Raw genomic sequence first — 14,197 nt, 5'->3', positions numbered from 1 at the left:
ACATTATCAACATGCCAGCAAAATAACTTTTACCCTGAGATATTGCATGGGTCTGCTAAAATATGTGTACTTTCAGTTTCAGGACAACAAAGTACCATCATCCTGCAAAGGGCTTGCACAATTTAGAACCACACTCGGACTCAGCAGAAGAAAATGGTAGCCAAGAATACCAAGGGGAAACCAACAAAATGATGAATTCGGTGAGGTGTGAAAAAAAATGGTCCTGTACGACAAAAAAATGTAGGATAACAATTGAGGCTCAATGGGTACCTATGTATAAAGAAAACAGGTGCCCTCAAAAATTCATATGCAGTAAATAATACATGGGAAAACAAATTGTTTGTTCCAGTGCATAACTGCATATGGGTGCTAATTACATAGGAATATAACTGGGAGATCAGCATTCTTATGCTGTCAGTCATAAAATAACAATAGGAGATTAAAGAAAATATGATGTAAGTGCCAGTTAAAGGGACTGGTGATGACATGAGATGGCATCACGGCCAATGAGACTACCATACATCCGCCTGATCCCATGGCACAGAAGTATCAGCAGTATTTGGCAAAGTATGCATATAATGGTTAACAGGAATGCAACAACATTATTGAAAACATGATCCGAAGACAGGTTGTCAAAAAAAGAAATTGTAGAAAAGTAAAAAAAATGACATGTTTGACAAAGTATCATCTCATATACACATCTACACAAGAGAAGGGATAGGGGAAACTAGATCGATTTCATTACTTGATCTTCCAATTATATGGATTTCATATTTATAAGGCAAGCAACAACTCCCAACTAATCATTGAGTAAAACTCCTAACAAGCCAACTCTAGCTGTCTGACCCCCTGTAAAAAACCAAGATGGAAAGCAAATTCAATTTGGACACCAGAGCTTGATCAAGTCTCCTTTTCTGCTGCCGATCCGCGTGAGACCATGGCATCATCTGCGTAGAAAGAGGACCGGTGTGTGACATGCTGAACCGCAAGTGGCTGCAGAAGTTGCTGCTGGATAGCAAACTTGATCAGAGAATTCAGCACGTCCATTACTAGAATGAACAGCACTGGGTGGAGAGGATCCCCTTGCCGAAGACCACGTGACACCAGCTTGATCATGTCTTCTTTTCTGCTGCCGAAGTCTTTTGGTGGTATGACAATTGGCCATCACGTCTGATGCCGAAGTGATGATGTACGTCTCCATTTCTGCTGCCTCTTTGGGTGGTCCGAGTACCATCAAGTCCGCTACAGAAGAGATGATAGTATTTAGACCAGGAAACTCAGTAAAAAAAAATACATGCTACATGAGTGCAGTGCAGATAAAAAAACAAAGGAAAGAAGCTTATCTGTAGGAAAAAGATTGTGACATCAGCCTGCGGTGGCAACATTTCCTGAGGAAGACAAAAGGTTGAACATTAGTACGTGAACTGTGTGGAATAAAGATGCTACAAGGATAACAATAAAAACATATGAGCGCAATATACACAAGAACTGGTACTGTAAAAAAAACATCAAACTAACACTGGAAACCATGCATTTTAGAGAGACCTTTTAGAGATGTAACATGGTCAAAAGATATTTTTTACCTTTTTATATTTTTTTTCTATTTGTTTAAGCACAGAACACAGCTACTAGGATATTCTATCACTATCGGGCAAGCTGAGCTGAACAGTGGGCACAGTGTAGAAGAAGATGAATACAAATACTTGCAGGCAATGAATTTTAGTGAACCATTAAAAATCTCATGATTCAGCAAATGCATTAGGCATAGCCTGTGAAGAAGGGCATGTTATATTTCACGGTAATAAAAGTAGCTAACTTATTATAACCATTAATTAACTCACTAAGACAGCAACCGAGAGAGAAACTAAATAGAGCCAATGGATAAACAACAGGATGAGATAAACAAGTTCCAACATGTAAACAACATACTGTACGATTCACATAATCCAAATCCCTAAAGACTAATACCAGAGGGTCACGAATCACACGAACTCATCCGCAAAAAAGAATCTCAGGTCAGCATAGGATGGAATCCCAAAACTTTCACCGATCAAATCTACCACATCAGAATTGGATCACAAAACATCAAACCAAACACAGCCAAAAAGTTCACCAATCAAACACTATAAGTCTAACACCAAGCTTTCAAGGAACCACCTCAACAGCATTCGTCCCCCAAGACCCCAGAGAACCTACTATGGAAAATCTAAAATTCTAAAAGAGTCACAGAGATTAAGAGAAAAGAGAACTCTATGAATTCCGTAAGAATGCAAATAAGTAAGCATAGTAAACATGCACTCTACGAATTCAGTAGAAGTGATTAGCTGGCTGACCATATTGACGACGATGCGTTGGAGTCTGGACGGCTGGCAATCAAGCCGCCCAGAGAAAGAACGGGCACATCGGCCCCAGCGGCGTCCAGTTCCCGCAGCTGAAGAAGCAGCGTCCTTGCATAGGGCCCGGCGTCGTCACCACGTCGGCTCTGACGGCCACGCCGCAGTAGCAGTAGCAGCAGCAGTCAGTAGCAGCAGCGCCACCGACGCACCAGCGGAAGTTGTGATTCGCCGGCAAGAGTTGTTGCTGAAGTTGCACCTCAGGCTTCTGCTCCGGTGGCGGCGGCACCAGCGAGCCGGTAATGGAGATGGGAACTCCCCGCCGCATCAGCTCGGCGAGGAGGCAGGCCGTATTGAGCGCATCGTCGAGCCCACAGTGGAGGCGGCCGCTCCACTGCAGACCCGCCTCCCTGACTGCCTCCTGAAGGTTGCGCCGCCCAGCACCGAACGCGGCCTCGAAGGGGATGCGAAGGTTGATCCATCTGTCGAAATAAGCAGGCTTTGTAAGTCCCTTGAAGTTGCATTCTGACTCCAGCATTGTACGGCAATCCCAATCACCCCAGGTGACGACGGCGAGGCGGTTCTTGGCTGCGCCCGCCGCCGCCAGCCACGCGTCGTGCATGGCCAGCGCCGTCGCGAGATCTACGCCGCCGTCGACCTGCTCCTGCTGGATCCCCGTCAGCTCGGAGCAGAACGCGGTCAGGCGCGGGTGGTGGCGCGGCTTCACGTAGGTGCGGAAGGAGGCGACGAGGCCGCCGGTGGCGGCGTCGACGAGGACCGCGGGAAATTCGATGATTTCCTGCGGGTAGATCTTGGAATTCCTTTCGCAGGTCGCCTCAAAGTCGATCACGACAAAGTGATCGAACCCCCGCGTGCGGGAGCTCAGCTGCTGCCACGCCATGGCGCCTCGCGACGCCGGATCTGCCGGCTGGAACGGTGCGGCGGCGGCGGCGGCGGAGGAGGAGGAGGAGAGGCAGAGCATCGCTTGAGCGGAGGGTGCGTGAGGGATTGAGCGTGTTGCGCGAGAATTTGCTTAGCATCAGATTTGGGAATTGATATTGGACACGAGCGGTGGCGCCATGGCGGCGGCGGAGGAGCGGCGGGTGGCGTACGGATGACGCCAACAGTCTCCGATTAGAATTTGTTAACCGGTATCTACGCACGTGCGGATTTAAAAATCGATTTTAATTCAAAAATGCGTTAATTTGACTATTAAATAAAGTAATATTTAAATTAAGTTTCAAAAATATGTATATATTATAACAAACGGTAATGCTATCGAGCTTAATGGACGGACCTCAACGGAGCTAAAATGATTAAACAACGGGGATTTAAATATATAAAAATTTAAATATGGTAAACTCTATAGTACTCTCTCTTTCAAAATGTAGGTCGTTTTGGTTTTTTTAAATTCATAGTATTTACTATGCATTTAGATATAATATATATTTAGATATATAGTAAAATATATGAATCTAGAAAAGTCAAAACGGCCTACATTTGAAACAGAGGGAGTATACGTAATAAATATTACTGTCATCTTGTATTTTAGGTCCATATATATGATCCTAATGCTACAAGGGCGGCCATCAACTCTATAGTGCGGCCATCAACTCCTAATTCCACCTTGTATAGTGCTAATGAATTAGAAAAGTTTTGGATTAGTTACGCAAAAATGCTCGGCTGGACTGGATCTCTAGGTCTACCCCCTCCATTCCCATAAGAAATTACCTCTCGCCCATCGAGAAGCCAAATAATTTTAAATTGGACCAAACTTATATAAATGGTTACTAATATTTAGATCTTTAAATAAATTTAGTATGAAATATCTAGTCGTATGGAGCGAACGGGAAACAAACCTGGCTATACTTCGATAAGCCGAGAAGCGGCTTATATAAGTATCATCTTATTCGGTTTTCCTAGGTCCACGTGTCTCAGCAGATGTATGGCACTGTCGCTTAGAAAATATATTGCATGATTAATCTAATAGTAACTCATTTTAATCTGGTCAAATTTGAAATTATTTGACTTCTTGGGAGGTGAGAGGTGCATTCTTTAGGGATGCACAGATTATATCAGTTTTGTAAAACTAGCAAGATATAGCAGCATATGGGATTTCGTTTTATATTTTCCTTAAAGACCTATTTGCAAACCGGCCTTATCCATGGGGACGACCATGGGTGCGGGCGACACTTGTTGCCGGCCATGTCGGAGCTCCAGGGATAGGGGTTTAAGGGCGGAAGGCGAATGTGAGTGAGGGTACTGTGGGGTATGTTTAGACTGTTCCTCGTCACACTCTATTTTCATCTCTAAAAAAATATTTTATTCTGGTGATCCAGATTCTCTCCTCTATAACGGTTTCCTACACATACTTACTCTACACCAACTACCGGCCAGTGGGATCCACATATTAGATTTTTTTTCTCTTTTTTTTTTTACCTCCTGGCCCTCCCTCCATCCCTCCCCATTCTCTAACTCACTCACTCTCTCTCACACACACTCCCCTGGTAGTTGACAAGGGGGGAGGGGCGGCAGCAGGGGTTCGCACGAGGCGGCAATAGAGGCAGGGGCCCATGCGGGGCGGCGGTGCCCAGTGGCGGAACCAGGATTGAGTTAAATCCCGGGCCGAGTTTTAAATATAGTTGTGACAAAAACCAGACGTCGACAAACTCATAGTTCAAAAGATACACGAGAATATAATGGAAGTTCAAAAGATACACGAGAACATAATGGAAAAATAAAAAAACATACAACAAGTGTCATCGCGAAGTAGTATATTTATTCTTCTACAGCAATTTTTTAGGCTTCTTCAGCAATTTTTTGGGCCGAACCCCGGGCCATGGCACGGGTGGCCCGGGGTGTACATCCGCCACTGGCGGTGCGGGCTCGTGCATGGCGGCCATGGAGGTGGGTGCCCACATGGTGTGGCAGCGGAGGCGGAGGTCCGCGCGGCGGCAGAGGCAAAGGCCCCGCTCGGCGCAGCGTCCCCTTCCTTCGTCTCTCTCTCTCTCTCCACTTTCATGGTGGCGGCAGAGGCCCGCTTGCGCTGCTTGCCCTAGTGCTCCACTACGGCAGCGGCTCCTCGGGGAGGAGGAAGGAAGGAGGAGGGCGGCGCCCAGGGGCGGCGCCAGGGTTATGCCCCTGTATGCCTAGGCATACCCAAGATTTAGGGGAAAATGTCAACATGTATTCATAGATGTATATATTTTCTTCATTGCACAAAGAGTGTAGTTTCTGGATCCTTAATGAATGGATAGACATTGAAACTAAAAAAATAATGTCTACTGAATATTTGATTCGCTCTATACGTTCTTTTATGCAATATTTTCTTGGTATACTTGATATTGCTTTAATTAGATAGATTTCATTACAAGCTAAAACTGTATTCTTTGTGGGACAAAATTTGAATGCCAAAAACTATACTTATTTTGGAACGGAGGGAGTATCATATACAACTTATGGACCCAATTCAATAAAGCCTAGCAAGGAAGCCCCAAATGCAAAAGAATCATTCTCTCCGTCTCTACTCGCAGCTCGCCCTGAGCCCCCTGGCTCCGTGTTCGCCCCAGTGCACCTCCGGCCCTCGGCTCTGAGCCCTCCGCCTTCAGCCCTCGGCCCTACGCCTGTCCCCTGGATCGGCGTCTGGCGGCACTCCGGCGACCGGCGTCCGGCTCTCTCATCCTAATCACCTCCCCAACTCGGCAACGACAACTCCGGCAGGGGTAGGCCGCAAGCCCCTCGCCGTCCCAGTGCCAGCGCCCCAGCATCAGTGCGAAGGAGGCCGCCACCGGTTGTTATTCGCACCGTTCAACTGCACTATTGTTACACGTTCGGCTACAGCTACCGCGTGTTGCAGCAGCGCAAAATGGCGGTGGCAGCTGCAACAGTAGCCGAACGGTGCGATTATGAATTTGTTATGCAACTTATCGTCAACTATACTGTGTATTAGCTTCGAATTTTTTTTATGTTTGGCATACCCAGCCGCAAATTTCTGGCTCCGCCACTAGCGGCGCCTGGTGCAGCTAGGTGCGGCGAGGTGGAGTGGCATGGAAAGAGGCGGGGAAAGAGCAGGGGCATCCAGAACGGAAGGGAGGGAGATGAGGGGTGCGCGGGCGATGGGGAACCCTCTCTGTCCGTTGAAAATAGCGGATGGAGCCGCTCCACTTCGGTAGAGTAAGCTATACAGGCTCCAGGTGCAGGCTACTATTTTACTCTATCCTGGTACTGGAGGAAGCGATACAGGCCCCCGGTGCGAGCAGCCTTATGCATCTCGACACCTGTAGCGTAGCTCGCACTCCCTAACGACGTCGGTCAAGAGTTGCATCATTGTGGAGCTCCATTAGCTTCCTCCTCCTCCTCCCGGTCTACCATCGACCCGATGGAGATGAATGCGGCAACGCGGCCATGGCATGCCGACAGTTCGGCTCTTTGCACCACCACATCCACTGGTGTCGTGGTGAGCGTGCCCGCACTCAGTTCCACTCACTCCAAGCACACACAATCTCCTGCCCTTGGCCCGCCGGTCTGCAGCCTCTCACCTCTCATGTCTACAATGGTGGCAGCACCTCCTGTGCGTAGGCAATGCGCAGTAGGGCCCGTGCCTCGAGCAGGTGAAGGGAGCGTGCCATGGTGTGGAGGGAGCATTGAGCGGGATAGGGATAGGGAGGGTACGACGTGTGAGTAGGATCGGAGGTGGTTGGAATAAATATTAATTTTTGGCAGAAACATTCTTCAACTCATAGCTGTTAGGGGTTCGCTCCCCTAGGCGGACCCATTTTGTGTCAAGAGTATTCAATTGAATATCATCTTTTAGCAAAACTTTTTATGTATTTACTGTACCATATGTATATGAATAAAAAATACGAATATTACACAACATAATAGGCTTCGAAACTAGTTTCTGCTTCGTGGTGAAAAATTATAGCAGCCCACATCCCACGCTACCCCCCTAATGGCCCACAAGCCCATTAGCGGTCAGGCTGCCAATGAGCTAGCCTGACCGATAGGCCAAGCGCTTGTGCGCCCCCTCGGTCCCTCGATTCCCTAATCCCTAGCTGCAAGACCGCAACCCTAGCTCCTCGAATCAGTGACTCTGATAGCGAGGCCTCAACAAGGCCAGACGAACAAAAAGAGCCAAGGGCTCATCAACCGCGAGGACGGACGGCGTAGGGGCTCCGCGGCCGGGCAAGGGTGGCTGCGGCTACCTACTGGGTGGCTCGAAGAAGACCGAGGCGAGGTAGAGGTCGGTCATGGCTGTGGCGAGGCGGTGCGCTGCAGACAGCGCGGCCACATTGGTGTAGCCGATCGGGGCACCGACTTGGTGGCGCAGGGGCACGGACGGCGGCAGTCTCCCTCCTCTTTCCCTTCCTCTCTCCCCTGAGGCGGCGGCGGAACAAGGGAAACCCTAGGGGAGCTAGGATTCGCAATGGCTGTGGGATCTTATAGGCGGCCGGGCTAGGTGCTCGCTAGCCCGAAAACTGTATTTTAGTGAAAGAAAAAATCAGCAGTAACTATATTTAGGTTCTGATTCTGTGCAGGTAGAGTGGAGAAGATATTGTTTGACCGTTTAGGGAAAAAACATATTATCAACGTCTTAGCAGAATAACTTTTATAACCTGAGAAATTGCATGGGTCTGCTAAAATATGTGTATTTTCAGTTTCAGGACAACAAAGTACCAGCATGCTATCTCCACAGGGCTTGCACAATTCAGAACCACACTCAGACTCAGCAGAAGAAAATGATTGTAAAAATAACAAGTGTAAACCAACAAATGAATATGAGGTATGAAAATAAGAATGGTCGGCTCTTCAGTTCAACTAAAAAATATTTGACAACAATCAAGTAATAATCTATAAAGAAAACAGGTACCCTAAAAATTCATATTCATCCAGCAATATATATATATATATATATATATATATATATATATATATATATACATACACATACATACATACATGGATAAAATAAAAAATGTTAGTTCCAGTGCATAAGGGTGCTAATTACAATTGAATATAACTGGGAGATCAGTATTCCTATACTGCCGGTCATATAAAAATAAGAACAGGAGATTAAAGAAAATATGATGTAGGTGCCACTTAAAAGGGACCAATGGAGACATGAGATGGCATCACAGTCAATGAGACAGCCATACATGCGCCTGATCCCATGGCACAAAATTATCAGCAATATTTGGCGAAATATCACAACTGTCATTTGTCAACAGGTTTGTCACTAAATTAAAGACATGATTTGAAGACAGTATGTCAAAAAAATGTGCTAAAGTAAAAAAAATGACATGTTTGCTATCAAACATTTATAACAGACCGTGTATCATCTAATATACTTGCAGCCAAATCAAATTGGCTTTGACAGTATCATCTCATTTACACATTTACACAAGAGAAGGGATAAGGGAAACTAGATTGATTTCATTACTTGATCTTGCAATTACACGGCTATCATATTTATAAGCCAAGCAAAAGCTCCCAACTAATCGTTGAGTTTTTTTTCTCGAACGGCGCAGGAGAACTGCAGGTCATTTCATTTATGGTAGAAGAAAGGAAAGAGTAAGGGGTTAGACAAACCCCATACTCGATACAACATTCGCCACTAGATGTCTCTTACAAAAAACAACCCATGACCAACACCCACCAAGACCTAAGGGCCGGGGGCAGCGACCTATCAAGGAGCTCTTTGAGCTTGGATGCTTCTGCCAAGCACCAAGGAACACACTAGACACAGTCTGCAGAAGCATCTGAACATTCGGATGAGCTCCCTCAAACACACAAGCATTGCCGTGCTTCCAGAAGTCCAGATTTCCCACGTGACCATGATGATGAGAGAGTTTAGGCCCTTGCGGCAATCTTTAGGTACTGATTTAATAGTAGTGCACCACCACGAAGACAAACTGGTTGTGGAGGTGGCAGGCCCGGTGATGCCCAGGTTCAGGTGTTGAGAGATCATTGACCAGCATTGCTGGGTGAACACACATGTGAGAAAGAGGTGCTGGGCTGTTTCTTGTTCCTGGTCACAAAGCGGGCAAGCAGCTTGATGAGGCAGACCCTGCTTGGCGAGCCGGTCAGCTGTCCAAATACGCTGTTTATTGGCTAGCCAAAGGAAGAATTTGCAACGCAATGGAGCCCAGCTCTTCCAGATACGCCTCCAGGAAGCAAATCTGATGGAACCGACAAAGCAGGCTGCATAAGCTGATTTGATGCTATAAGATCCTGATTGACTTAATTTCCACCGAAACTGATCAGGAATGCCTACTCCATCCACTCGGTCCGATAATACATGGAGATACTCCAACAAGACCTGAACTAATAAAGCTCCTCTGATATCATGAACCCACCCGCTGTTCTGCAGTGCTTGTGCTACTGTCCTTGACTTAATCACCCTTTTTGGTATGGCTCCTAATAAATCAGGGGGCAAGTCAGCCAGTGTACTTCCATTTAGCCACCGTTCTGTCCAGAAGAGGGAGGACTCTCTGTTGCTGACCACTGAATCAACTGCCATATCGAACAGAGCCTTTGCTTTCGCCGGTACCTGGATTGGGAGACCAGCCCAAGGTCTGTTGGATCAGTTTTTATGTGCCCAGAACCATCAGATCCGTAGGGCCCACCCAAAACTTCTAGATTAAGAATACCCAGCACACCATATTCAAGAAGCCGCTGAACCTTTTCCCAGGAGGCCAGGAGATAAGAAAGTTGCCGCCATTAGCTTTTTCCTGTCCCTTCAAGATTAAACCCCAGCGTTTCTTGTCTATTGCTTTATCTACCCACCTCGGAAGATCCATGGCAATCATCGTATAAGTGGAAGTAGCTGTCATGACCACACGAGTCAACACCAATCGAGCAGTCCTATTCATGAGGCAAGCCTTCCACCCTGGCAGATGATCTGCAACTTTGTCGATGAGAGGTAGGAAAACTTCTTTGCTGGGTTTCCTAATGGTGGGCTGCAAGTCCTCCTCGGAGCAGTGAATTGGAGAAGTGAGCTTTTGGACAGTTTGGTGTGGACGACCGGGGCATACCCAAAAAATTCGAGTAAGAATTTCATGACCTGGAGATCGTTGCTGTTGGGGCGCCGAAAGACCCTGGCATCATCTGCGTAGAAAGAGGACCGGTGTGTGACATGCTGAACCACAAGTGGCTGCAGAAGTTGCTGTTGGATAGCAAACTTGATCAGAGAATTCAGCACTTCCATTACTAGAATGAACAGCACTGGGGGGAGAGGAACCCCTTGCCGAAGACCACATGACACCAGCTTAATCATGTCTCCTTTTCTGCTGCCGAAGCCTTTTGTTGGTATGACAATTGGCCATCATGTCTGATGCCAAAGTGATGATGTACACGTCTCCATTTCTGCTGCCTACGAGTACCATCAAGTCTCCTGCAGAAGAGATGATAGTATTTAGACCAGGTAACTTAGTAAAACAAAAAAAAAATAGGCTACATGAGTGCAGATAGAAAAATAAAGGAAAGAAACTTATCTGTAGGAAAAAGATTGTGACATAAGCCTTGGGTGGCAATATTTCCTGAGGAAAACAAAAGGTTGAACATTAGTATGCGAACTGTGTGGAATAAAGATGCTACAAGGATTGCAATAAAAATATTAATTCGGTCACAGAATATGAGTGCAATATACACAAGAACTGGCACTGTAAAAAAACAACAAACTAACACAGGAAGCCATGCATTTTAAAGATGTAACATGGTCAAAAAGTATTTTTTTACCGTCTCATTTTTTTCTATTTGGTTAAGTACAGAATACAGCTACTAGGTATATTCTATGAGTCTATCAGGCAAGCTGAGCTGAATAGTGGTCACAGTGTAGAAGAAGATGAATACAAATACTTGCAGGCAATGAATTTTAGTGAACCGGTAAAAATCTCATGATACAGCAAATGTATTAGGCATAGCCTGTGAAGAAGCATGTGTTAAATTTCACGGTAATAAAAGTACCTAACTTATTACTAACCAACCCACTAAGACAGCAAATGAGAGAAAAGCTAAATAGAGCCACAGGATCGTGCTTCACAGCGGGAGCCTAAAAGTTAAAATTACAGATCCCATGAGCTACTGGATGAGATAAATAAGTTCCAACATTCAAACAACATATTGTACGATTTCACATAATCCCAAATATCCCTAAAGACTAATCAAATCAACAATTCCTTGAGTGTCTAAAATTCTAACAGATTCAAAGAGATTATGAGAAAAGAGAACTCCTACCTGAACACTAAGTAAGCATAGTAAACATGCACTCTACGAATTCAGTAGAAGTGATTAGCTGGCTGATCATATTGACGACGATGCGTTGGAGTCTGGACGGCTGGCAATCAAGCCGCCCAGAGAAAGATCGGGCACATCGGCCCCAGCGGCGTCCAGTTCCCGCAGCTGAAGAAGCAGCGTCCTTGCATAGGGCCCGGCGTCGTCACCACGTCGGCTCTGACGGCCACGCCGCAGTAGCAGTAGCAGCAGCAGTCAGTAGCAGCAGCGCCACCGACGCACCAGCGGAAGTTGTGATTCGCCGGCAAGAGTTGTTGCTGAAGTTGCACCTCAGGCTTCTGCTCCGGTGGCGGCGGCACCAGCGAGCCGGTAATGGAGATGGGAACTCCCCGCCGCATCAGCTCGGCGAGGAGGCAGGCCGTATTGAGCGCATCGTCGAGCCCACAGTGGAGGCGGCCGCTCCACTGCAGACCCGCCTCCCTGACTGCCTCCTGAAGGTTGCGCCGCCCAGCACCGAACGCGGCCTCGAAGGGGATGCGAAGGTTGATCCATCTGTCGAAATAAGCAGGCTTTGTAAGTCCCTTGAAGTTGCATTCTGACTCCAGCATTGTACGGCAATCCCAATCACCCCAGGTGACGACGGCGAGGCGGTTCTTGGATGCGCCCGCCGCCGCCAGCCACGCGTCGTGCATGGCCAGCGCCGTCGCGAGATCTACGCCGCCGTCGACCTGCTCCTGCTGGATCCCCGTCAGCTCGGAGCAGAACGCGGTCAGGCGCGGGTGGTGGCGCGGCTTCACGTAGGTGCGGAAGGAGGCGACGAGGCCGCCGGTGGCGGCGTCGACGAGGACCGCGGGAAATTCGATGATTTCCTGCGGGTAGATCTTGGAATTCCTTTCGCAGGTCGCCTCAAAGTCGATCACGACAAAGTGGTCGAACTCCCGCGTGCGGGAGCTCAGCTGCTGCCACGCCATGGCGCCTCGCGACGCCGGATCTGCCGGCTGGAACGGTGCGGCGGCGGCGGCGGCGGAGGAGGAGGAGAGGCAGGGCATTCTTGAGCGGAGGGTGCGTGAGGGATTGAGCGTGTTGCGCGAGAATTTGCTTAGCGTCAGATTTGAGAATTGAGATTGGCCGTGGCGCCATGGCGGCGGCGGAGGGGCGGCGGGTGGCGTACGGATGACGCCAAGAGTCTCCGATTAGAATTTGTTAACTGGAATCGACGCACACGTTCGGATTTAAAAATCAACTTTAATTCAAAAATGCGATAATTTGACTATTAATCAAAGTAATATTTAAAATAGATTCGAAAAATATGTATTTTGACACAGGATTATGTCTCTAGAATATATGCGTTAATCAAAAATATGCGTTGAGAGAGTTATATCTTTAGAAAAACTTGACCCAGATTGGATGAACAGTGAGTTGTGTTTTGACACAGAATTTGTATAAAATTGATTCGTAATAGGGTAAGATCACCACTGAAAAGACCTTTGATATCTTCTAGAGGGGGTGGATAGGAGGTTTTAAAATTTTTATAAAAATATATAGTAACTTCCAAAATCTCCGGAGATTTGTTGGAAATTCTCTGCAACTTGAGTTTGCATAGAAATCTTCGAAGTCTCTAAAAATATCAAATGATTCACAACACGCTTATGAATACATCAACCAAAAGTAAATGGACGAATTACTATACAATGGTGAGCTATTTTCAAGCTATTTCACTACTTACAGCTCAAACCTTTTCAACGTGTAGATCAAGATAAATCTAAAAAGGAGCTAGCACAAGCAATAAGTAGTGAAACAAAAAATCAAGAACAATGAATACAAGATTTGTTTGCCAAAAATATGGACCCTTCACGGGTTCCTATGTCTCTGTTGGGTGCTTCAAAAGAAGCCAGGTCGCTCTCAACTCTTTTTCCACTTCACTTGTTGATTTCTTCCTTTCGAAGGTGAAATTGAAGCATTCACAAATTTCCCACAGCACACCACAAGCTTGGATGCTCACCGGCCGACGTCTAACCGTCTAGAAGGCTTGACCTCCAAGAGTAACAAATACCACGAAGATTTCTCGCTACGAACTCAGGTGCTCGAGAATGGATTTGCTCACTTCCACTTAATCTTCCTCCCCAATCTCTCTCTCCACCCCAACTCACTTCTCTTCTCAAATCTTTTGCAAATCCAGAGTGAGAAGTGCTCCTTAGGGCTGTGGATATATGTATTTCATGTGAGGAGCCAATAGCAACAAAGAGAGGGGTTGAGGGGATATAAATACCCATTCCCCAAAACTAGCCGTTGGGTGTTAAGTTCCGGAATATCCGTAGACTCCGGACCCAAAAATTAACCATTGGATTCAAATATATGTACGAAAAATACAAAAAAAAAGTTTTGGAACCTCCTGGCAAAGTTAGCATTCCTCATTTCTCAAAATTCTTCAGAATATCCTCAAAATTCTTTGGAATCATAAAAATTTTTGGAGTCTCCAGAAAAAATCTACGAAATCTCCGCGGACCCACTAAACAGATTAGGTGTCAGAAAGGAAAACATCATAACTTTTTACTCTAGACGCTGAACTTGATAATTTTGGACTCTGTGGAAAGATTATTCGAGACTATCCATTTCAACCGAAACCACAAGGC

General features: G+C 46.5%; 2 protein-coding genes across 2 annotated transcripts; both read right to left on the bottom strand.

Annotated features, from left to right (window-relative positions):
- Positions 1 to 576: 576 nt before the first annotated feature.
- On the bottom strand, positions 577 to 3,459 carry LOC120670432 (ERI1 exoribonuclease 2-like). Its single transcript, XM_039950528.1, has 2 exons — positions 2,334 to 3,459; positions 577 to 1,388 (listed from the first exon to the last, which is right to left on the bottom strand). Exon 1 carries the CDS (start codon positions 3,313 to 3,315, stop codon positions 2,374 to 2,376), a length of 942 nt encoding a protein of 313 aa, XP_039806462.1. The 5' UTR covers positions 3,316 to 3,459; the 3' UTR covers positions 577 to 1,388; positions 2,334 to 2,373.
- A 5,206-nt stretch (positions 3,460 to 8,665) lies between these two features.
- On the bottom strand, positions 8,666 to 12,686 carry LOC120670396 (ERI1 exoribonuclease 2-like). Its single transcript, XM_039950483.1, has 2 exons — positions 11,568 to 12,686; positions 8,666 to 10,870 (listed from the first exon to the last, which is right to left on the bottom strand). Exon 1 carries the CDS (start codon positions 12,611 to 12,613, stop codon positions 11,675 to 11,677), a length of 939 nt encoding a protein of 312 aa, XP_039806417.1. The 5' UTR covers positions 12,614 to 12,686; the 3' UTR covers positions 8,666 to 10,870; positions 11,568 to 11,674.
- Between the last annotated feature and the right edge of the window lie 1,511 nt (positions 12,687 to 14,197).

Source organism: Panicum virgatum, chromosome 2K, assembly GCF_016808335.1.
Source record: "Panicum virgatum strain AP13 chromosome 2K, P.virgatum_v5, whole genome shotgun sequence".
Lineage (NCBI taxonomy): Eukaryota > Viridiplantae > Streptophyta > Magnoliopsida > Poales > Poaceae > Panicum > Panicum virgatum.
The sequence above is the reverse complement of the archived record's forward strand: the minus strand, read 5'-3'. Positions and strand labels throughout refer to the sequence as shown.

Bases quoted from the DNA above. Each gene is read 5' to 3' on its own strand.
- LOC120670396 (XM_039950483.1), bottom strand. From the start codon at position 12,613: ATGCCCTGCCTCTCCTCCTCCTCCGCCGCCGCCGCCGCCGCACCGTTC.
- LOC120670432 (XM_039950528.1), bottom strand. From the start codon at position 3,315: ATGCTCTGCCTCTCCTCCTCCTCCTCCGCCGCCGCCGCCGCCGCACCG.